This window comes from Ranitomeya imitator, chromosome 4 (genome assembly GCF_032444005.1).
Source record: "Ranitomeya imitator isolate aRanImi1 chromosome 4, aRanImi1.pri, whole genome shotgun sequence".
Lineage (NCBI taxonomy): Eukaryota > Metazoa > Chordata > Amphibia > Anura > Dendrobatidae > Ranitomeya > Ranitomeya imitator.
Genome location: NC_091285.1, coordinates 510,568,998 through 510,594,850, shown reverse-complemented (window position 1 = coordinate 510,594,850; position 25,853 = coordinate 510,568,998). Strand labels below are relative to the sequence as shown.

Here is a 25,853-nt window from a genome sequence, read left to right as displayed (position 1 = left end):
CATGTCACATGGGCAGAGCCCTTAGATGCCAAAATAGCAGAAATTCCTACAAGTGACCCCATTTTGGAAACTACACTTATCAAAGAATTCCTCTAGGGGTGTAATGAGCATTTTAAACCCAGTTATTTCACATTGGGCTGTGAAACTGAAAAATTACTTTTTTTCAGCTAAAATGTTGGTTTAGCCCCAAGTTTTTAGTTTTCAAAATGGCTTCTAAGAGAAAATGGACCATAAAATATGTTACACAATTTCTCTTAAATACAGCAATATTCAATATGTGGTCAGAAACTTCTTTTCAGGCTGATTGCAAAGTACAGAAGGGAAGGATCACCCCATTGGAGGGCAGATTTGCCTGGAATGTTTTGCTGGTGCCATGTCACATTGGCAAAGCCTCTGAAATGTCAGGACAGCAGGACCCCCCCATAAGTGACCCCATTTTACAAACCACACTTCCTAATTAAATTATTTAGCTGTGCAGTGAACATATTGACACCAAATGTGTTTCACAACATTTTTTACCATTGGGTGGTGAAGAAAAAATAATTAAATTTTATCACTAAAATGTTGCTTTAGCCACAGATTTTAGATTTTCACAAGGGGAAAAATTACTGCTAAATTTGTTACACAGTTTCTCATGAATGTGACAATACCCCCGTATGTGCCTGTACAGTACTGTTTGGTCACACAGCGAGGCTCGGAAGGGAAGGAGCGTCATTTGACTTTTGGAGTGCAGATTTTCCTAGACTAGTTTGCAGACTCTATATACAGAGCCCCTAAGTGCTAGAAAAGTATAAAACTAAACTCCCTCATTTGACCTCAATTTAGAAATTACACTCCTCTGGAAATTCAATTAAAGGTGTAATGAAGATTGTGACTCAATGGGTGTTTTCCAGAAACAAGCAGCTATTGATGTTGCAGAGTGAAAATGCAAATATTCCATTGTAGTGCCTGTACAATGTAGTGCCCAGTACATTATAGTGCCCGTACATTATGCCCAGGTTGTACTTCTAGAAACACTCACCCAATAAATTATCGTATATACTCGAGTATAAGCTGACTCGAGTATAAGCCGACCCCCCTAATTTTGCCACAAAAGACTGGAAAAACTTAATGACTCGAGTATAAGCCTAGGGTAGAAAATGCAGCAGCTACTGGTAAATTTCAAAAATATAATGCTCCATAAAGTTCATGATGGGCCCATATAATGCTCCATTCAGTTGATGGTGGGCCCATATAATGCTCCATAAAGTTGATGATGGGCCCATATAATGACATACTCACCTCTCCTCTGCCCGCAGCTCCTTAGTGTCCCGTCTCTCCGCAGTGACTGTTCTGTTGTGGATTCTGTTTTTGGGCTCCCTCTGGTGGTTACAGATGGTACTGGGTGACTTGTGTTCTCTGCGGTCTCTGGTGTCCACCTGTTCTATCAGGATATGGGAGTTTCCTATTTAACCTGGCTTTCTTGTCATTTCCTCGCCGGCTATCAATGTAATCAGTGTGTCTTGTTACCTCTGCTTTCCGCTTCTGTAATCTTCAGGACAAGCTAAGTTTTTGATTTTCCTGTTCCACGTTTTGCTTTATTTTTGTTTTAGTCCAGCTTGCAGATATGTGATTCCTTGTTGCTGGTTGCTCTAGTGGGCTGATATTACTCCTCATGTTCCATGAGTTGGCACATGAGTTCAAGTAATTTCAGGATGGTTTTTTGTAGGGTTTTTCGCTGACCGCGCAGTTCACTTTTGTATCCTCTGCTATCTAGCTTTAGCGGGCCTCATTTTGCTGAATCTGTTTTCATAACTACGTATGTGCTTTCCTCTCATTTCACCGTCATTACATGTGGGGGGCTGCTATTTCTGTGGGGTGTTTCTCTGGAGGCAAGAGAGGTCTGTGTTTCTTCTAATAGGGGAAGTTAGTCCTTCGGCTGGCGCGAGACGTCTAGGAATCATCGTAGGCACGTTCCCCGGCTACTGCTAGTTGTGTGAATTAGGTTCAGGATCGCGGTCAGCTCAGTTTCCATCACCCTAGAGCTCGTTTTGTTTTTTGTGCTTGTCCTTTTGTAATCCCCTGCCATTGGGATCATGACAGTATAGCCGGCCACAAAAGTGGTAATCGTATTGGCTGAAGTAGGAGGAAAAGTAGTCTGAGGAAGTTTTTTTTTTTTTTTTTTTCTCCCCTTAGAGTTTGCTGCCTAGCCTTAATTGCAGCCTGGCTGCGTCTTACCTCCTCTTAATCCTTGAATGGCTCTGACCTCAGCTGTTTATCATGGACGTCCAGAGTTTGGCTTCCAGCCTGAATAATCTTGCTGCTAAGGTTCAAAATATACAAGATTTTGTTGTACATGCTCCTATGTCTGAACCTAGAATTCCTATCCCAGAGTTTTTTTCTGGAGATAGATCTAGTTTTCTGAATTTTAGGAACAATTGCAAGTTGTTTCTTTCTTTGAAATCTCGCTCCTCTGGAGACCCTGCTCAGCAAGTCAAGATTGTTATATCTTTCCTGCGGGGTGACCCTCAGAATTGGGCATTTGCATTGGCACCAGGGGATCCTGCGTTGCTCAATGTGGATGCGTTTTTTCTGGCATTGGGTTTGCTCTATGAGGAACCTAACCTAGAGATTCAGGCTGAAAAAGCTTTATTGGCTCTCTCTCAGGGGCAAGATGAAGCAGAAATATATTGTCAGAAATTTCGGAAATGGTCGGTGCTTACTCAGTGGAATGAGTGCGCCCTGGCTGCAAAATTCAGAGATGGCCTTTCTGAGGCCATTAAAGATGTTATGGTGGGGTTCCTTGCGCCTACAGGTCTGAATGAGTCTATGACTATGGCTATTCAGATTGATCGGCGTTTACGGGAGCGCAAACCTGTGCACCATTTGGCGGTGTCTTCTGAACAGGCACCTGAGACAATGCAATGTGATAGAATTCAGTCCAGAAGGGAACGGCAAAACTATAGGCGGAAAAATGGGTTGTGTTTTTATTGTGGTGATTCAGCTCATGTTATATCAGCATGCTCTAAACGCACAAAAAAGGTTGATAAGTCTGTTGCCATTAGTACTTTACAGTCTAAGTTCATTCTGTCTGTGACTCTGATTTGTTCATTATCAGCCATTTCCGTCGATGCCTATGTGGATTCAGGCGCTGCCCTGAGTCTTATGGATTGGTCATTTGCCAACCGCTGTGGGTTTAGTCTGGAGCCTCTGGAAGTCCCTATTCCTTTGAAAGGAATTGACTCTACACCTTTGGCTATGAATAAACCTCAGTACTGGACACAAGTGACCATGCGTATGACTCCCGTTCATCAGGAGGTGATTCGCTTCCTGGTACTGTATAATTTACATGATGTCTTAGTGCTTGGTCTGCCATGATTACAAACTCATAACCCAGTCTTGGACTGGAAAACGATGTCTGTGTTAAGCTGGGGATGTCAGGGGGTTCATGATGATGCACCTCCGATTTCTATCGCTTCATCTACTCCTTCTGAGGTTCCTGTATTTTTGTCTGATTATCGGGATGTTTTTGAGGAGCCTAAGCTCAATTCGCTTCCTCCTCACAGGGATTGCGATTGTGCTATAGATTTGATTCCTGGCAGTAAGTTTCCTAAAGGTCGTTTGTTCAATCTGTCAGTGCCAGAGCATACTGCTATGCGGGATTATGTTAAGGAGTCCTTGGAAAAGGGACATATCCGTCCATCTTCGTCTCCTTTGGGAGCAGGTTTTTTTTTCGTGGCCAAAAAAGATGGTTCCTTGAGGCCTTGTATAGATTACCGTCTTTTGAATAAGATTACGGTCAAATATCAGTATCCTTTGCCATTGTTGACTGATTTGTTCGCTCGCATTAAGGGGGCTAAATGGTTCACTAAGATTGATCTTCGGGGTGCGTATAATCTTGTGCGGATAAAGCAGGGTGATGAGTGGAAAACCGCATTTAATACGCCTGAGGGCCATTTTGAGTATTTGGTGATGCCTTTTGGACTTTCTAATGCTCCTTCTGTCTTCCAGTCCTTTATGCACGATATTTTCCGTGAATATCTGGATAAATTTATGATTGTGTATTTGGATGATGTTTTGTTTTTTTCTGATGACTGGGAGTCCCATGTTCAGCAGGTCAGGAAGGTGTTTCAGGTCCTGCGGGCCAATTCTTTGTTTGTAAAAGGTTCAAAGTGTCTCTTTGGAGTCCAGAAGATTTCTTTTTTGGGGTATATTTTTTCCCCTTCTACTATTGAGATGGATCCCGTCAAGGTTCAGGCTATTTGTGACTGGACGCAGCCTACATCTCTTAAGAGTCTAAAGAAGTTCTTGGGCTTTGCTAATTTTTATCGTCATTTCATAACTAATTTTTCTAGTGTTGTTAAGCCTTTGACGGATCTGACTAAGAAGGGTGCTGATGTTGCTGATTGGTCTCCTGCGGCTGTGGAAGCCTTTCAGGAAATAAGCGCCGGTTTTCTTCTGCTCCTGTGTTGCGTCAGCCAGATGTTTCGCTTCCTTTTCAGGTTGAGGTTGATGCTTCCGAGATTGGAGCGGGGGCGGTTTTGTCACAGAGAAGCTCCGATTGCTCAGTGATGAAGCCATGTGCGTTCTTTTCTAGAAAGTTTTCGCCCACTGAGCGGAATTATGATGTTGGTAATCGGGAGCTTTTGGCCATGAAGTGGGCATTTGAGGAGTGGCGTCATTGGCTTGAGGGTGCTAGACATCGTGTGGTGGTCTTGACTGATCACAAAAATCTGATTTACCTTGAGTCTGCCAAGCGTCTGAATCCTAGACAGGCTCGTTGGTCACTGTTTTTCTCCCATTTCGATTTTGTGGTTTCATACCTGCCAGGTTCAAAGAATGTGAAGGCGGATGCTCTTTCTAGGAGTTTTGTGCCTGACTCCCCTGGAAATTCTGAGCCCACTGGTATCCTTAGGGATGGGGTGATTTTGTCGGCTGTCTTCCCAGACTTGCGACGTGCTTTGCAGGAGTTTCAGGCGGATAAACCTGATCGTTGTCCGCCTGAAAGACTGTTTGTTCCGGATAATTGGACCAGTAGAGTCATCTCCGAGGTCCATTCTTCTGCGTTGGCAGGTCATCCTGGAATATTTGGTACTAGAGACTTGGTGGCCAGGTCTTTTTGGTGGCCTTCCTTGTCGAGGGATGTGCGTTCTTTTGTGCAGTCTTGTGAAGTTTGCGCTCGGGCTAAGCCTTGCTGTTCTCGGGCCAGTGGATTGTTGTGACCTTTGCCTATCCCGAAGAGGCCTTGGACGCACATTTCCATGGACTTTATTTCGGATCTCCCTGTCTCTCAAAAAATGTCCGTCATCTGGGTTGTGTGTGACCGCTTTTCTAAGATGGTTCATCTGGTACCCTTGCCTAAGTTACCTTCCTCCTCTGAGTTGGTCCCTCTGTTTTTTCAGAACGTGGTTCGTTTGCATGGGATTCCGGAGAACATCGTTTCTGACAGGGGATCCCAGTTTGTGTCTAGATTTTGGCGGACGTTCTGTGCTAAGATGGGCATTGATTTGTCCTTTTCGTCTGCATTCCATCCTCAGACGAATGGCCAGACGGAACGAACTAATCAGACCTTGGAAACTTATTTAAGGTGTTTTGTTTCTGCTGATCAAGATGACTGGGTTACCTTTTTGCCGCTTGCCGAATTTGCCCTTAATAATCGGGCTAGTTCTGCTACCTTGGTTTCTCCTTTCTTTTGTAATTCGGGGTTTCATCCTCGTTTTTCCTCTGGTCAGGTGGAGCCTTCTGATTGTCCTGGAGTGGACATGGTGGTGGATAGGTTGCATCAGATTTGGAGTCATGTGGTGGACAATTTGAAGTTGTCCCAGGAGAGGGCTCAGCAGTTTGCTAATCGCCGTCGCCGCGTGGGTCCTCGACTTCGTGTTGGGGACTTGGTGTGGTTGTCTTCTCGTTTTGTTCCTATGAAGGTCTCTTCTCCTAAGTTCAAGCCTCGGTTCATCGGTCCCTATAGGATCTTGGAAATTCTTAACCCTGTGTCGTTTCGTTTGGATCTCCCGGCATCGTTTGCTATTCATAATGTGTTCCATCGGTCGTTGTTGCGGAAGTATGAGGTACCTGTTGTTCCTTCGCTTGAGCCTCCTGCTCCGGTGCTGGTGGAGGGAGAATTGGAGTATGTTGTGGAGAAGATCTTGGATTCTCGTGTTTCCAGACGGAAACTTCAATATTTGGTCAAGTGGAAGGGTTATGGTCAGGAGGATAATTCTTGGGTGGTTGCCTCTGATGTTCATGCTGCTGATTTGGTCCGTGCATTTCATAGGGCTCATCCTGGTCGCCCTGGTGGTTCTCGTGAGGGTTCGGTGACCCCTCCTCAAGGGGGGGGTACTGTTGCTGATTCTGTTTTTGGGCTCCCTCTGGTGGTTACAGATGGTACTGGGTGACTTGTGTTCTCTGCGGTCTCTGGTGTCCACCTGTTCTATCAGGATATGGGAGTTTCCTATTTAACCTGGCTTTCTTGTCATTTCCTCGCCGGCTATCAATGTAATCAGTGTGTCTTGTTACCTCTGCTTTCCGCTTCTGTAATCTTCAGGACAAGCTAAGTTTTTGATTTTCCTGTTCCATGTTTTGCTTTATTTTTGTTTTAGTCCAGCTTGCAGATATGTGATTCCTTGTTGCTGGTTGCTCTAGTGGGCTGATATTACTCCTCATGTTCCATGAGTTGGCACATGAGTTCAAGTAATTTCAGGATGGTTTTTTGTAGGGTTTTTCGCTGACCGCGCAGTTCACTTTTGTATCCTCTGCTATCTAGCTTTAGCGGGCCTCATTTTGCTGAATCTGTTTTCATAACTACGTATGTGCTTTCCTCTCATTTCACCGTCATTACATGTGGGGGGCTGCTATTTCTGTGGGGTGTTTCTCTGGAGGCAAGAGAGGTCTGTGTTTCTTCTAATAGGGGAAGTTAGTCCTTCGGCTGGCGCGAGACGTCTAGGAATCATCGTAGGCACGTTCCCCGGCTACTGCTAGTTGTGTGAATTAGGTTCAGGATCGCGGTCAGCTCAGTTTCCATCACCCTAGAGCTCGTTTTGTTTTTTGTGCTTGTCCTTTTGTGATCCCCTGCCATTGGGATCATGACACTGTTCAGGCAGAGGGCAGCGCGCACACTAATACGTCATCGCGCCCTCTGACCTGAACAGTCACAGCAAGAGGACGGGAAGATGGAGCCGCGCCCGGCGGGTGGAACGCAGACAGGTAAATATGAAATACTCACCTGCTCCGGTGTGGTCCCTGGCAGCTTCTCCCGGACAGATGGTGTCCAGCACCCGCAGCTTCTTCCTGTAGTAAGCGGTCACGTGGGACTGCTCATTACAGTAATGAATATGCGGGTCCACCCCTATGGGAATGGAGTCCATATTCATTACTTTAATGAGCGGTCCCACGTGACCGCTGAACAGAGGAAGAGCTGTGGCACCCAGAGACCATGGGACAGGCAGGGACAGCGACAGGAGCGCCGGGACTAGGTGAGTATATGACAGTCCTCTCTCCCCCTCACCCGCCGACCCCACCGCCGATCATGACTCGAGTATAAGCCGAGAGGGGACTTTCAGCCCAAAAATTTGGGCTGAAAATCTTGGCTTATACTCGAGTATGTACGGTAAGTGGGCTCTCACTACAATAATGATAAACATGTGGACGCTAACTGCGGGTTAAGCACATTGTGGAGCTCAGGATGAGGGGGCATTTGGATTTGGGAGCATAGATTTAGCTGAATTTTTTTTGGTGGGAGCAATGTCACTTTCTAGAGCCTTTGTGCTAAGAGGAATGTGGAATCCCCCTATTTTTCTGATAACAGATGAGAGTCCTGAGTCCTGAGTGGGTATCAAAAAATAACTCTTTTTTTTTTTTTTATATATTTATATGTTTTTCTCCTGAGCCCCTACTAAGCAGTGAGCACCCTCTTTAATAATTTTTAGTCCTGAGTGGGAACTTTTTTTTGTATGTTGAGTAGAAGATTTTATTGCTAGCATTTTGGGTTACAGGATATTTTGGATCACATTTATCCTGTGCTCTAGCCTGAGCACTTAAATCAGAGTTTCCATTTAAATCTACAAAATACGTGATTCAGATGAAACCGTCTGAGGGATCCATTGACTAATGAAGCAGCAGAGTTACTCTGGACTCTGTGTAGCTTCTGTTAGGCAGTATCCAGCTTTTAAAAGGTTAAAATTTTGGTTGACTGCGCTTTTATGGACGCCTAAAAAGACGGACATTGCCGGATGATAGGCCAGACGGTGTTCACAGTGCCTCTATCTGCCTCTTTATAGGGAATCTTCCATCAAAGGTTCCTTCTGAGTCAAGTATTTCAGAGATTTACACGGAAACCCCGTTGTAAGTGCTTAGCCTAGAGCGCAGGATACGCTCCTTTTTTTGCTTGGACACAGCTATGCTTAGTCTGGACTGAACTACTTCCGTGCTGTAGTGTCTGAAACGGCCGTCATGGTGGTGAGCTGAAATTATCCATATTTTTCCTTCATTTATTTTTTACGCTGTTCCTCATGCATTATAAGTGATTATACAACTTTATTCTTTGGGTCGATGCAATTGAATCTATACCATATTTATAGAATTTTTTATGTTTAGCTTTCTTTTTAAAAAAGCACTAAAGTTTTTGCATCGCCATATTTTAATAGCTATCATTTTGCTAGATTTCTGCCGACAGAACCAGGCGAGGGGCTTGTATTTGCGCGACGAGTTGATGTTTTTATTGGTACCATTTTTGGGCACATGACATTTTTTGATTGCTTTCTATTCGGATTTTTGGCCGAATGAAGTTTTCTTTATTTTCTTCAGAAATTGTTTTTTTGGGGGTGGTTCTTATGCCGTTCACCATGTGGTAAAATTAATAGGGCAGCTTTATTCTTTGGGTCAGTATGATTACAGCGATACCTCATTTATAAAAATGTTTTACGTTTGACGGCTTTTACACAATAAAAACAATTTTATGGAAAAAAGAATTGTTTTTGCATCACTATATTCTGACAGCTTTGACTTTTTATTTTTCTGCTTATGGAGTTGTATGGTGGCTAATTTTTTGCGGGACAAAATAGCGTTTTCAAACATGCCATTTTAATTTACATTTGCCTTTGTTTTATTCCACTTTTCTTGTCAGTATGATTAAAAGTTGTCACTTTTTGCCATGTTTTTAATTTTTAATTGTTAATGGTGTTCACTGAAGGGGTTAACTAGTGTGACAGTTTTATATAGTGGGTTATTCTTGATGTGGCAATATATATATATATATATATATATATATATATATATATATATATGTATATACTTATTGGTATAATATTTTTTGTTCTTTATTTTCTGGTATTTTTAATCAGTTTCTTGCAATTTTTTCTTAACTTTTGCTTTACTTTTTCACTTAGTCATTCTATGGGACTTTAACTTTTATTAGTCTGATCAATGGTCTCATGCATTGCAATGCCTGAGACCTGTCATATTCCACTGACAGAATGCCTGATAGATGTGTCCCTGTGCTGAGATAATCTTATAAATCTGCCCCTGCTGTGTACTGTGTAATGGCTGTGTCTGACCGTACAGGAATATGGTCTGATCATATCACAGCTCCTGGGCAGGGAAGAAAAGAGTATACAGACATTACAGCAGGGGATTACAGGAATTGGATCTGGCCGTACTGTATATTTCCAATTTATGAAACCAAGCCAAGGACTATTTGTAAAAAATGAATGTTCCAAAATATGTAGCAGAACATCACTAGAAAGAAAAGGCCACCAGACATTAGATTACCTTTAGCCGGAAGACAACAAGTCCAAGATGTCTTTTTGCAGGAACCTCAAACAGCTGGTCGGCTTTAACCAATGACTCAAAATACTTGGCCATGTCTGTGCCCTGAAATACATACAACGCATGGCAGAACATTTTATGTATATACATTAATGTTTTATGTTTCACATGAAGACGAAATGTTACTGAAACTGTGAAATCTGGTAAGAAATGTTTCCAAAACTCAATGTTATGCCACCATCTAGTGGTGTCCTTTAGAATTAAAAGAAAACAATGGTTTAGTGACAAAACACACAGCTACGGCAATTTGACTTTTGTTGCAAATGACATTTTATAGTGAATGAGAAAAATGAAAATAAAAGAACACTAAATAATTTACATATTTTCACAGATGCACCACGTATCCATTATAATCTAAGGTGCTATTCACATATCCATTTTCTTTCTGAGGACAATGTGTCGTTAAAAAATCACAGAGGTATGTCCGTTTTTGATGGATCAAAATTACCAATACAAGGTTATGGGCCTGTGAAAATCCCAGACAGCACATGGATGGCATCAGTGGACTGTCACTGTCTGTGATTAGCATTGCATTCTAGAAGTTTTGTCATTTATTTTTCCTTTGTGAAAAATCACTGATGAAACAATGATCCACATCAAAAAATCACTGACATCTGACTGACGCCTTAGGGTATGTTCACATCACGCTTTACGCCGGTGTCTTTGGTTTAATGTTGCTACTGCTGGAGAATTTCTCAGTTTTGATTGTAGTACAAGTCAGAATATTGATCAATGGACAGTAAAAATTGGTGTATGGCTATGTTCACATCACGCTTTACCACTCGCTATTGTCTCCGTAGAGGAGTCTGAAGCCCAGAAAAACAGGATATGGGTGTTTGTGCTGATGGGGGCATTGACGTTCATGAGATAGACAGCGCCACTTTGTGCTTTTTTTGGATATTATTATTGTCAGTATTTCGCCTATTTCAGGAAATCACCAAAATGTAATCAACCAAATTTTTCTCTCCTCAAATAGGCGGATGAACGTCAATGCCACCATCAGCGCAAACATCCATATCCTGTTTTTCAGGGCATCAGACTCCCCTACGGAGACAATAGCGAGTGGTAAAACATGATGTGAACATAGCCATACACCAATTTTTACTATCTTTTGAACAATATTTTGTCTTAGGGATCGTGTAATTAGCGTTATTATCGGTCCAAGTGCAATCCGGCAAAACATCAGATAGAACACAGACCAATGTTAATTTCTGGGGTAGTGCAGGTGTCTAATTTTACAGATCCAGTCCCGGGAAAAAAAATACAGCATGGCCGAGTTTGATACGATATTCGGAATGCACTCAGCCATGCAAGTTAATGAATGAACAGAATTCATCGGACTGCTCGCCGATGACATCGGAGTGCAGTCAAATTTCCACGCACTGACACAATGGAGAAGATGGAGACATTTTGTTCTCCATCTTCTCACAGTGTGCTTCACTTATGTCATCCAAGAGAATTGCATCACAATATTCTGACACTGTGATCTAACTCTGATGAAAGATTAGTCAAATTGTCATTTGTATAATCTACGGGCGTCTGCATGAGCCCTTACTGAAAATTTTGGCAGCAGCAGCAACATAAATCAGACATGGTTTGTAGAAAAAAGGAAACAATCTTCTGATACCCACCATCAGTAAAAATCGTGGCTGGCATCTGGGTGCTGTCTGCTTTCTTTACAGACCCATTGATTTAGCAACAAAAGGAAAAAGTGAGCAGCACAGCCTAACTGTCCAAAGATTACCAACGGTGTGTGATTAATACAACAACAGGTCGTCCGATGATAAGAGGAGGTGCTCGCGTGGAATGAACTGTGAATCATACGAACATGGAAGAAAAAACGCGGCAGCACTCACCACTCTTGCAGTTCAAGTGTCCTTTATTGAAACACACGCGAACACATCTTCACGGCTCGGGGGAGTGAAACAGACAAGGAGTGCGGCAGACGGGACGACGGCAGTTTCGCGCTGAACAAGAGCGCTTCTACGGGCTCTACTCAGCAGGGGTCCCCAACTCCAGTCCTCAAGGCCCACTAACAGGTCATGTTTTCAGGATTTCCTTAGCCTTGCCCTGGTAATAATTGCATCACCTGTGCAATGCTAAGGAAATCCTGAAAACATGACCTGTTGGTGGGCCTTGAGGACTGGAGTTGGGGACCCCTGCTCTACTGGACCAGTAGAAGCGCTCTTGTTCAGTGCGAAATGGCCGTCGTCCCGTCTGCCGCACTCCTTGTCTGTTTCACTCCCCCGAGCCGTGAAGATGTGTTCGCGTGTGTTTCAATAAAGGACACTTGAACTGCAAGAGTGGTGAGTGCTGCCGCGTTTTTCTTCCATGTTCGTAAGACCCATTGATTTGATTGGGTGAATTTGACTCATCACTTGAATCAAAAACGGACATGTCTCTATTTTTTTTTTAACAGCCCCATAGAGTATAAAGGGAATGTGATTGATTTTAACTATTAAGTAGCAGCGGCAGTGCACCCAATTGCATACAACTACTGCTTTGGATTGTAACTGTAGATAAATAGTTAAAGTCAATCAGCAGGTCTTAATAAGAAATAGAAGGGACCCATGGTGAAAAGCTGCGCGGTACTTACATGTCTGATATGTGTCTGAAGATTTTTAATTCCAAATGATCGAATGACAAACCAAAGTTTCAGAGATCGGAAGCGACGACTAAGTGGAATTTGCCAGTGCTGCAATCATAAATATGTAAAATGAGCTGATATTGTGATACAATCCTGTTATAGTCTTTCATTCCCTTTATTCCTACTTTCATAAGCAAATTGTCTCTTCGTAGAGGAAGAGAACCTGAACTCTAGTGCCACCTATTAGAAGTAGCAATACTAAAAGTCAATATCAACCTGTAACGACTCTTGACACATGACATACTTCCAATAGGTGGCACTAGAGCAGGGGTCCCCAACTCCAGTCCTCAAGGCCCACCAACATGTCATGTTTTCAGGATTTCCTTAGTCTTGCCCAGGTAATAATTGCATCACCTGTGCAATGCAAAGGAAATCCTGAAAACATGACCTGTTGGTGGGCCTTGAGGACTGGAGTTGGGGACCCCTGCACTAGAGGACAAGTCCTCTTCGTCTCTGAAGAGACAATTTGCATATTTAATTTCCCAGTGCAGCATTGCATGGCTTATAAGCCTCCTTACGCTGGTAAGTCAGGAATATCACTCTATAAGGAGAAATGTTGCCTTTTAGTCACTACTTTCAGACATATTAATAATGCAAAACACCCAGTTGGAATTTCTTCCTCTGCTCCACAGACAACCAGAACAGCTTGGAGCATAGGTAAGACCTCTCATCATTCTACAGAGTGACAAGGAGGTGGAGCTAATATTAAATTCTTTGCACAAAAAAGTAGAAGAATACGGCACTCACCCAGGTTGCGAAGTGAATATCTTTAATCTGTCTTTAATCCATGTACAGACTTTGCATAAAAGACAAGCGGAGACGACGAGGGTGCGGGGAGAGTGATCTGGATGACGGCCGTTTCGCACAATTAGTGCTTCCACGGGTCCATGTCAAGCACTAATTGTGCAAAACGGCCATCGTCCAGATCACTCTCCCCGCACCCTCGTCGTCTCCGTTTGTCTTTTATGCAAAGTCTGTACATGGATTAAAGACAGAATAAAGATATTCACTTCGCAACCTGGGTGAGTGCCGCATATATTTGTATATTTTTTCTGACAAAGCAAAATGGTCAAAATAAAAAAACAAAAAAAAACAGTGCTTTCAGACCTCAAATAATGCAAAGAAAACAAGTTCATAATCATTTAGAAACAACAATACTAATGTTTTAACTCAGGAAGAGTTCAGAAATCAATATTTTGTGGAATAACCATGATTTTTAATCACAGCTTTCATGCGTCTTGGCATGCTTTCCACCAGTCTTTCACACGGCTTCTGGTGCAACAATGTAAGCAGTCCTTCTTTGTTTGATGGCTTGTGACTATCCATCATCCTCTTGGTTACATTCCAGAGGGTTTCAATGGGGTTCAGGTCTGGAGATTGGGCTGCCCATGACAGGGTTTTGATGTGGTGGTCTCTTAATTTTTGCCAGAGCTGTATATGCTTAAAAGCAGATTTCCTTGATGATCATATCTGATTGCTGGGGGGTGAGAGAAGCCGAACCTAGATTTATTTCATTTTCTTCCAAATAAACATGTAGCGGACAAAGTACATAGGGTAGATCCTGGGGATTTGAGGTGAAGTTATGACACTGTTGCCTGCCTAGATATTTCCTTACATCTTTATAAGATGCTATTTGTTGAATTTTCTTTGAAACTTATATTATGAGATTCTTATAGGCCAGGGTACTGACAGTAGATGGCAGGTCTGTTACATCCAATAATGTTATCATTTACAGAATGAAGAAATATTTATATTTAATAGTTTTAGATTCCTTAAAACAAAAAATTGGAACCTGGCACATTTGACATGCAGTCGGATCTATGCAATAGAGCAGGAGGAACTGCACAGGCAGATGTATAGGGATTCCCATATAACTTCTTATTCATTTTATCATTACTTCTGCTCATTCTGAGGTTAGGCGTCCAGTGAGTCATTATACTCACTAATTATTAGCTATCTCTGCATACTCACAAGGAAAGCTGCTAATCACTTTTGGTGAGTTTTTGATATTTCACAAAAATGCATGGTTTTATAGTTCCAGAAAAGTGGATGGGATTCATAGAAATCTCCTGCCCACTGTGCTTTTTTTTACGCTGCATAAACAGACCTGCGGGACGTTTTTGAAATCCACAATATATCAATTTCTCTTGCTAATACAATGTGTGTTTTGTGCAGATTTTTCCCATAGAATTGGATTAAATTCATGAAAACTCACCAGTAAAAAATGCATGTAAGCCACACATGACTGTATCAATAAAGTTTTGTCAAAGTCAAATAGCAGGAATTATCAAAAACAAGGCAGCTTTATTTAAAACATGACATACCAAAAAGAGACAAAACGGCCATATAAAAATAAAACTCGATAAAGAAAACAAACATACTTGAATGATAAAAAACACAAGTAACCTAATGTAGCTAAATAGATGCAGAAATGAATAGCCTGTTTAGACAGGCAGACAGTGCGTCAGGTGCACACCGAACAATCAACCAAAGCTCATTCAATGTGCATAGGAGGCCATTTTTCTCAGCAGCACATATCATGTGTACACTGGACGATGTGCTGCAGAAAATGATGATCTTTGGTGCAAACCAAAAGATCATTTCACTGGAGCATATTGCTAGTTCCTCAGGTGATCAGCAGCCTGTCACACAGGGTCACAGAGGCGTAGATACTCTCATTCGAGAAAATGGGATCAATTATGGCAATGACACTGTGATCCCATTATTAGCATGTGAGAATTGGAGCACATGTGTGGAGAAGATGGAGAACAAGATTTCTCTATTTTCAAAATTGTCTGTGTCCACGTAAATCGGAATCCACTCAGATGAAATCCGAGTGCAGTCTGATGTTTCACCTACAGACTACAGACTTGTATGGGAGCGCATAATCCAAATTCCGGAGCCACTCGCAGCATGCTGACATTTTTTCCGCAGACCGATTCAGTCTGTAGAAAACAATCGCCAGTCTGCACTGCCCCATAGAATAGCATTGGTCCGAGTGTTCTCTGGTAAGACAACAGATAGCACTGGGCCGTGTTATACGCCATGTGAGCGAGGCCTTGTAATGAATCTTTTCTCAGAAAAGTATATCAATCTACACAGCTCCTCCTTGTTTTGGATATGCTGCAGAATGTCTCTGATCTGCTTATATGTACTTACTCCTTCCTTCCAGCCAGATATCTGCATTACTAATATCTGAAACTATTGTAATTGCCGCACTTCAACACTAGCAAAGTAAAAGCAGAATAACTCGGCCAACAGCCACCTCCCCTGGAATAATCATCCGGGGTTCAGATTATTTTTACAAAAGTACAAAACTAGAAGTTGAAATTTTCCAATTCCTGTGGTTACATAAAAGCTTACCATAAAATCAGTAGCAGCTCCACTGTTGGCATGCCGGAGGTAGATGGGGTCAACACTGAATGTTTGCTGCAGCTTGTATTTGTCTTTGACCCTAGACAAAAATGAAGCAGTATTATCTCATAGTCACCGTACCCCAGGGCGGCCTGCACTGTGAGCTTTGTATTCTTCAGTACTTGCTGACTATAAGACCATGAAACAATGTGCTGTCATAGCCTAGAGTCTTCTACCTCCCATTATTCCAACATTCACATTACTACTAAACTGTCTGCAAGAAAGACCTAGAGCACACTGAGCACTGATAGACTTACATTTACATTTAATTGTTATTTTCCTAATTTGTCAAGGAAACTTGTTACCTCACTTCATATCTATTGTTTTTTTTTTTTTGGTTAACCCCTTAAGCCCCAAGGGTGGTTTGCACGTTATGCCAATTTTTACAATTTTGACCACTGTCCCTTTATGAGGTTATAACTCTGGAACGCTTCAACAGATCCCGGTGATTCTGACATTCTTTTCTCGTGACCTTTTGGGCTTCATGATAGTGGTAAAATTTCTTTGATATTACCTGCGATTATTTGTGAAAAAAATGGAAATTTGGCGAAAATTTTGCAATTTTCCATCTTTGAATTTTTATGCCCTTAAATCACAGAGATATGTCACACAAAATACTTAATAAGTAACATTTCTCACATGTCTACTTTAAAACAGCACAATTTTGGAACCAACGTTTTTTTTGTTAGGGAGTTATAAGGGTTAAAAGTTGACCAGCAATTTCTCCTTTTTACAACACCATTTTTTTTCAGGGACCATATCGCATTTGAAGTCATTTTGAGGGGTCTATATGAAAGAAAATAACCAAGTGTGACACCATTCTAAAAACTGCACCCCTCAAGGTGCTCAAAACCACATTCAAGAAGTTTATTAACCCTTCAGGTGTTTCACAGGAACTTTTGGAATGTTTAAAAAAAAAAAAAGGAACATTTAACTTTTTTTCACAAAAAATTTACTTCAGCTCCAATTTGTTTTATTTTACCAAGGGTAACAGGAGAAAATGGACCCCAAACGTTGTTGTACAATTTGTCCTGAGTATGCCGATACCCCATATGTGGGGGTAAACCACTGTTTGGGCACATGGCAGAGCTCGGAAGGGAAGGAGCGCCGTTTGACTTTTCAATGCAAAATTGACTGGAATTGAGATGGGATGCCATGTTGCGTTTGGAGAGCCACTGATGTGCCTAAACATTGAAACCCCCCATAAGTGACACCATTTTGGAAAGTAGACCCCCTAAGGAACTTATCTAGATGTGTGGTGAGCACTTTGACTCACCAAGTGCTTCACAGAAGTTTATAATGTAGAGCCGGAAAAATAAAAAATAATATTATTTCACAAAAATGAACATTTCGCCCCCAATTTTTTATTTTCTCAATTGTATACCAAAAGTTGTTGTGCAATTTGTCCTGAGTACGCTGATACCCCATATGTGGGGGTAAACCACTGTTTGGGTGCATGGCAAAGCTCGGAAGGGAAGGAGCACCATGTGACTTTTCAATGCAAAATTGACTGGAATTGAGATGGGACACCATGTTGCGTTTGGAGAGCCCCTGATGTGCCTAAACATTGAAACCTCCCACAAGTGACACCATTTTGGAAAGTAGACCCCCTAAGGAACTTATCTAGATGTGTTGTGAGAGCTTTTAACCCCCAAGTGTTTCCCTACAATTTATAACGCAGAGCCGTGAAAATAAAAAATAATTTTTTGCCCACAAAAATGTTTTTTTTTTCCCACAAAAATGTTTTTTTAGCCCCCAAATTTTTATTTTCCCAAGGGTAACAAGAGAAATTAGACCACAAAAGTTGTTGTCCAATTTGTCCTGAGTAAGCTGATACCACATATGTTGGGGTAAACCCCTGTTTGGGCGCACGGGAGAGCTCGGAAGGGAAGGAGCACTGTTTTACTTTTTCAACGCAGAATTGGCTGGAATTGAGATTGGACGCCATGTCGCATTTGGAGAGCCCCTGATGTGCCTAAACAGTGGAAACCCCCAATTGTAACAGAAACCCTAACCCAAACACACCCCTAAACCTAATCCCAACCACACCCCTAACCCCCTAACCCTAACTCCAACACACCCCTAGCCCTAATCCCAACCATAACCCTAACCACACCCCTAACCCTAATCCCAACCGTAAATGTAATCAAAACCCTAACCCTAACTTTAGCCCCAACCCTAACTGTAGCCCTAACCCTAACTTTAGCCCCAACCCTAACCCTAACTTTAGCCCCAACCCTAACCCTAACTTTAGCCCTAACCCTAACTTTAGTCCCGACCCTAACTGTAGCCCTAAGCCTAACTTTAGCCCCAACCCTAAGGCTGGCGTCACACTCAGCGTAAGAAAATACGGTCCGTATATTATGGCCGTAATACGCTGAAAAGTCCCCAAAATAGTGGTCCATAGCTCCTCTGTAGGCAGTGTGTATCAGCGTATTTTGCTCATGGCATCCTCCGTATGTAATCTGTATGGCATCCGTACTGCGTGTTTTTCTCGCAGGCTTGCAAAACCGACATACGGCTATACAAGGGATCCATGTGTAAAAAATAAATATATATATATGCTGTTTATATATATATATATATATGTGTGTGTCAGTAGACACATATATGTATATATATTAATATTTCATACAGCGCGAGATAGCTTTAAAGCCGGTAATTCAATTACCGGCTATTTCTTTCTCCTTCCTCAACCCGACATGATTTGAGACATGGTTTACATACAGTAAACCATCTCATATCACCATTTTCTTTGCATATTCCACACTACTAATGTTAGTAGTGTGTATATGCAAAATTTGGCCGTTCTAGCTATTAAATTAAAGGGTTAAATGAAAAAATTGGCGTGGGCTCCCGCACAATTTTCTCCGCCAGAGTAGTAAAGCCAGTGACTGAGGGCAGATACTGTATTAATGGCCTGGAGAGGGTCCACGGTTTTTGCCCCCCCTCCGGCTAAAAACATCTGCCCCCAGCCACCCCAGAAAAGGCACATCTGGAAGATGCGCCTATTCTGGCACTTGGCCACTCTGTTCCCATTCCCGTGTAGCGGTGGGATATGGGGTAATGAAGGTTAATGTCACCTTGCTATTGTAAGGTGACATTAAGCCAAATTAATAATGGAGAGGCGTCAATTATGACACCTATCCATTATTAATCCAATAGTAGTAAAGGGTTAAAAAAAACACAAACACATTATTAAAAATTATTTTAATGAAAAAATCACAAAGGTTGTTGTAATATTTTATTCTACGCTCAATCCACTCACTGAAGACCCTTGATCTGTAACAAAAAAAAATAATAAACCAACAATATCCATACCTTCCGAAGATCTGTAACGTCTAACGATGTAAATCCATCTGAAGGGGTTAAAATATTTTGCAGCCACGAGCTCTGCTAATGCAGCGTTGTTCGTGGCTGCAAAACCCCGGGGAATGAAGGTAAAGTAGGTCAATCACCTATATTTACCTTCATTTGCGGTGAGGCGCCCTCTGCTGGTTGTTCCTGGAGCGTGGGAACTTTCCTAGAAAGCTCCCAGGCTCGAGTTCATAAGAGGGCGCCCTCTGCTGGTTGTCCTCATATGAACTGACAACCAGCAGAGGGCGCCTCACCACAAATGAAGGTAAATATAGGTGATTGACCTACTTTACCTTCATTCCCCGGGGTTTTGCAGCCACGAACAACGCTGCATTAGCAGAGCTCGTGGCTGCCAAATATTTTAACCCCTTCAGATGGATTTACATCGTTGGACGTTACAGATCTTCGGAAGGTATGGATATTGTTGGTTTATTTTTTATTTTTTTGTTACAGATCGAGGGTCTTCAGTGAATGGATTGAGCGTAGAATAAAATATTACAACAACCTTTGTGATTTTTTCATTAAAATAATTTTTAATAATGTGTTTGTGTTTTTTTGTAACCCTTTACTACTATTGGATTAATAATGGATAGGTGTCATAATTGACGCCTCTCCATTATTAATTTGGCTCAATGTCACCTTACAATAGCAAGGTGACATTAACCCTTCATTTCCCCATATCCCACCGCTACACGGGAATGGGAAGAGAGTGGCCAAGTGCCAGAATAGGCGCATCTTCCAGATGTGCCTTTTCTGGGGTGGCTGGGGGCAGGTGTTTTTAGCCAGGAAGGGGCCAATAACCATGGACCCTCTCCAGGCTATTAATATCTGCCCTCAGTCACTGGCTTTACTACTCTGGCGGAGAAAATTGCGCGGGAGCCCACGCCAATTTTTTCATTTAACCCTTTAATTTAATAGCTAGAACGGCCAAATTTTGCATATACACACTACTAACATTAGTAGTGTGGAATATGCAAAAAAAAATGGGGATATGAGATGGTTTACTGTATGTAAACCATGTCTCATATCATGTCGGGTTTAGGAAGGAGATAGCAAAAGCCGGCAATTGAATTACCGGCATTAAAGCTATCTAGCGCTGTATGAAGTAATAATATATATACATATATGTGTCTCACTGACATATATATATATATATATATATATCTAGATATAGATATATATATATACCTATTCTATGTGTACACATTTATTCTACCTACCTCTACTGTAAGCTGTCAGTGTGATTTTACTGTACACCGCACTGAATTGCCGGCTTTTCTATCTAACACCGCTGCGTATTTCTCGCAAGTCACACTGCTGGTCCGTGTGTAATCCGTATTTTTCTGGCTTCCGTAGACTTTCATTGGCTTTTTTTTGCGCAATACGGTGACAAACGCAGCATGCTGCGATTTTCTACGGCCGTAGAAAGCCGTATAATACTGATCAGTAAAATAGGGCAGATAGGAGCAGGGGCATAGAGAATAATTGGGACGTTTGTTAGGCGTGTTTTACGGACGTATTTTATGCGCTCATACGTCCGTAAAACTCGCTAGTGTGACTCCAGCCTCACCCTAACTTTAACCCTAGCCCTAATCCTAACTTTAGCCCAAACCATAACTGTAGCCCTAGTCCTAACCCTAGCCCTAATCCTAGCCCTAACCCTAGCCCTAACCCTAATGGAAAAAAGGAAATAAATACATTTTTTAATTTTATTATTTTTCCCTAACTAAGGGGGTCATGAAGGGGGGTTTTATTTACTTTTATAGCGGCTTTTTTAGTGGATTTTTATGATTGCCAGCAGTCACACACTAAAAGACGCTTTTTATTGCAAAAAATAGTTTTTGCGTCTCCACATTCTGAGAGCTATAATTTTTCCATATTTTGGTCCACAGAGTCATGTGAGGTCTTGTTTTTTGCCGGACGAGTTGATGTTTTTATTGGTAACATTTTCGGGCACGTGACATTTTTTAACGCTTTTTATTCCGATTTTTGTGAGGCAGAATGACCAAAAAACAGCTATTCATGAATTTCTTTTGTGGGGGGCGTTTATACCGTTCCATGTTTGGTAAAGTTGATAAAGCAGTTTTATTCTTCGGGTCAGTACGATTACAGCGATACCTCATTTATATAATTTTTTTATGTTTTGGCGCTTTTATATGATAAAAACTATTTTATAGAAAAAATTATTATTTTTGCATCGCTTTATTCTGAGGACTATAACTTTTTTATTTTTTCGCTGATGATGCTGTATGGCGGCTCGTTTTTTGCGGGACAAGATGACATTTTCAGCGGTACCATGGTTATTTATATCCGTGCTATTTCACTATTTGTTCAGCGGTATGATAAAAAAAAGTGTTGTTTTTTGCCTCGTTTTTATTTTATTTTTTTTACGGTGTTCACTGAAGGGGTTAACTCGTGGGACAGTTTTATAGGTCGGGTCGTTACGGACGCGGCGATACTAAATTTGTGTACTTTTATTGTTTTTTGTTTATTATTTAGATAAATAAATGTATTTATGGGAACAATATTTTTTTTTCTTTGTTTAGGAATTTTTATTATTATTATTTTTTTTACACATCTAAATATTTTTTTTTTACATTATCACATTGTCCCAGGGGGGACATCACTATATAGTGACAGATCGCTGATCTGACACTTTGCAGAGCACTGTCAGATCAGCGATCTGACGTGCACTGCTCCAGGCTTACAGGGGCCGCCTCCCTGCAGGACCCAGAAGTAGCCCCGTGGCCATTTTGGATCCGGGGCCTGCAGGGAGTAGACACTCGGTACAAGGTGAGCACATCGCATTGTACCGATCGTCTCAGGGAAGCCAGCAGGGAGCCCCCCCTTGTGCGATGCTTCCCTATGCCCCCGAAACCCTGCGATCATCTTTGATCGCAGTGTGCCGGGGATTAATGTGCCAGGAGCGGTCCGTGACCGCTCCTGGCACATAGTGCCGGATGTCAGATGTGATAGTCAGCTGACACCCGGCCGCGCTCCCCCCCGGAGCGGGGCCGATTGCATATGACGTACTATCCCGTCTCTGGGAATTAAGTCCCAGGTCACCTCGACAGGATAGTATGTCATATGGGATTAAGGGGTTAAAAAAGAAAAATGCCCCATACAAATTGGTGTGTATGGAAACTTACCAGCCTTGAACTGGAGCACCATTCACACTGCTTGCTGAGTACGGTGAATACAGAGTACAGGCTGTTACCCACCCGGGGGATTCTCAGCTCAGTCATTCTATGTGTGGGGATTGCTTGTGTTAGGTCGGACTCACACTACCGTTGAATACGTACGAGTGCTATGAGATAAAACATTGCAAGGCTGGACACATCTTATCTGAGTGCGGCGGAAGTATGCAAATCAAGTCACATTAGAGTGCAGACTTGTACCTTAAGATTATATTGAAAAAGAAAAAATAATCTCCAGCATGGATCTTCTAAAAAGTCAATTTATTGGAAACACTTTAAAATGCAAACATTTGCAAAAAAGAGATGGGGGTCCCAGGTGGTCAACACCGTCGCGTTTCGACCATCAGGTCTTAGTCATGCCATGACTAAGACCTGATGGTCGAAACGCGTCGGCGTTGACCACCTGGGACCCCCATCTCTTTTTTGCAAATGTTTGCATTTTAAAGTGTTTCCAATAAATTGACTTTTTAGAAGATCCATGCTGGAGATTTTGTTTTTCTTTTTCATTGCTGGCTCTGGACTACGCCCTTGACCAAGGCAGCTCCGTGCATGGACATCATTGCACTGTTGAGGGATTGGTGAGCTGACTTATTTTCTTCCCATTTTTTCCTTTTTCCCTATTTTTGTATTTTAAGGTTATATTCACACGTTGCATTTTTGCTGCATTTTTTATAATGCAAATTGTAGGCTGCGTTTTACAGTACCAGGAAAAGCTATGAGATTTCAGAACTCTCATGCACACACATTGTTTTCTTTTTTCCCTGACTGATTTGGAAAGCTGCTGCATTTTTGTAAACTACCGCATGTCATTTCATCCAGCAATTTTTCAGCGATTCTTCACCCATTTATGTTTGACGATTGTTTCTGAACATATTCAGTCATTTCTACTCCCATTGACTCCAATGGCGTTTGGCTATGTTCTGCAAATATTGCAAATACAATATTCGCCGGCGATCGTAATCCAAACTGAATATTGAAAAATTCACTCAACTCTAATCATGGCCAGTTACTACTTGCAGCAAGTAGTCATTCTCCGGGAAAGCAGACAATAGATGGCTCACCAGAAAGCAGTGCAGTCGAAATGTACCATCATCCACTTTGATGGATTGAATGTGAAGGAATCAGCATCCTCCACTCCGCTGGACAGTGCTCTGAATTCTGGACACAGGAAGGCAGTGCCCGCGTACGCTGCATCAATATGGAGCCACAACCCTTCTCTGGCGCCTGGGCGGGAAAGTCAAATATTAGCACAAAAAATGAATCAAAATCCCAATCCCAGTTATCTCTGCGGTTTCCTTTAAGATATGAATATTGATACTATTTATTGTGGTTATATTATAATTGTAATGTCTTTCATGAACATTCAAAACATAAAATATATATATATAGTATAACAATGGAAAGAAACACACAAGGATACTTGCAATGTACTAACTTACATATTGGGCCCAACTCTGCTAGATTATCAAAGGCGCACACTCCTGTGGTTCCTAGCGTTGCACAGACCTGTAAAGATGGATAATGTAAGCGGCCGCGTCCTGGATACGAATTCTAAGCATAAATAATGATATCGATGAATGCATGGGTATGTATAATATTAATAATTTGCTAAAAATGTTACATGTAAAACACCTACATTAAACTACAGACATAAGTGAGATTTTGTTTCTAACTTACAAAGACAGGCACTAGTCCGCGTTTTCGATCTTCTTCCACTGCAGCTTTTAATGTCTCACCTCTAAGAGAAAAATTTTCGTCCACTGGCAGAAAACGGACTTTTACTAAAGAAATCAGACCAGCCTTTTCTACAGAAGAGTGAGCCTGCACACACAAAATAGAGTCTAGTGAATAAAGCACTACCCCGGATATGCTAATATATTTATTTTACTCACTTATACAGCACTATCATATTCTGCAGCGCTTTACAGACATCATCATCGCTGTCCCCGATGGGGCTCACAATCTACATTCCCTATCAGTATGCCTTTGGAATGTGGGAGGAAACTGGAGAACAAGGAGGAAACCCACGCAAACACAGGGAGAACATACAAACTCCTTGCAAATGATGTCGTCCTTGGTGCGATTTGAACCCAGCACCCCAGCGCTGCAAAAAATGCTAACCACTGAGCCACCGTGCTGCACATATATATATATATATATACATATATATATATATACACACAGTATATATGGACATTAGAACCATTTTTGTATATATTACCGGAATACAAAATCATGAAATACAGATACTTTGTGTAAGAACATAAAGTGGTTGCCCACATTTGGGGACTTTTTTTTACTTAAATACATGTATTTAAGGCTAAAATAAATCATTTTTATTAATTGTATTTCATTAAAAATGTTGCACCATTTGACTTTTACAGACTGATGTGTTGTGTGGTTATTAATCAACTGAGAGAAGCCCAGAAAAACTTATACTCCTCGTTCATAGCTGGCTCACTGATGGATTCTCAGCTATCTCATTCTGTAGCCAGCAATAGACAGTCCAAAACATAGATTATGGAAGGAAATGGTGCAACATTTTTAACAAAAAACTTTAGCCTGAATTACATTAATTTAAGTAAAAAAAAAAAAAAAAAAAGCTACTTTCAAAAGTGGACAACCCCATGCAAGCATTTATTGAGTGGGTGCTAAGAGGTTTGCAATTCTTAACCCCAGAATTTGGGGAGAGGGGTTGTATGTCGTATCTGATATTAGGGTAAGAACATACAGTACAAAATATCTGAACCTTATCCAGTCAATTGGTCAGGACCCCCCGAGCTGTTTTGAGGGGTGAAATGATTATTATCCATCGCTATTCCTTCTTTCAAAACAAAAATGTCCAGTAGTGCAATATAATCTATAGGCCCCTGGTGGAGGTGCAGTGACAGTGCACTTTGCTGTCCGGTTGAGCTCGGGCATATTGATTAGCACATGGTATGCCAAAACCCGCATTAGAAAGAAGCCTTCAAATATACAGTAAATGATTGAAACATGTAAATGATTTTGGTAATATATGCAGATAACCGGCTCACCTGATTGGAGGCATAGGCAATGAGACGAGAATTCAGGCTGGAATCATCTGAATCAGGTTCGGAGGTTTTCATATCCAGGATTTTGTCCTTCCTGGCAGCCAGTAAAGCAATCAATGTAGACTCGCTCACAGTACTCTGCGATTGTAAAGAAGTGTATTTTATGTAATAGTAAAGAGATGGGCACGATTGTCTAGATTTATTTGTGGGGTATTAGTTTGAATTCAGTAATCTGAGACAATGAATTTCTTTGGAAATGAAGTAATATGTTTTTAAAGATGACCTTTCACCAAATTTTTCATGTTGTACGCATAATATAATATTGACAGCAGAGCGGAATAAAAGGTTTTTCTTATTTCTTTCACACAACTATAGAATTGTCACTGCTCTCACTTACTTTCCTTT

General features: G+C 41.5%; 1 protein-coding gene across 1 annotated transcript in view; it reads right to left on the bottom strand.

Annotated features, from left to right (window-relative positions):
• The window catches only part of HDC (histidine decarboxylase), a 43,028-nt gene that overhangs the window by 5,367 nt on the left and 11,808 nt on the right, over window positions 1-25,853 (bottom strand). Inside the window, exons 5-11 of the mRNA XM_069762125.1 lie at window positions 25,452-25,586; window positions 24,094-24,237; window positions 23,856-23,922; window positions 23,478-23,640; window positions 15,812-15,902; window positions 12,398-12,496; window positions 9,745-9,846 (exon numbers count right to left, since the gene is read on the bottom strand). Of these exons, the coding sequence (XP_069618226.1) occupies window positions 9,745-9,846; window positions 12,398-12,496; window positions 15,812-15,902; window positions 23,478-23,640; window positions 23,856-23,922; window positions 24,094-24,237; window positions 25,452-25,586 (801 nt within the window). The remainder of the gene's footprint in view (window positions 1-9,744; window positions 9,847-12,397; window positions 12,497-15,811; window positions 15,903-23,477; window positions 23,641-23,855; window positions 23,923-24,093; window positions 24,238-25,451; window positions 25,587-25,853) is intronic.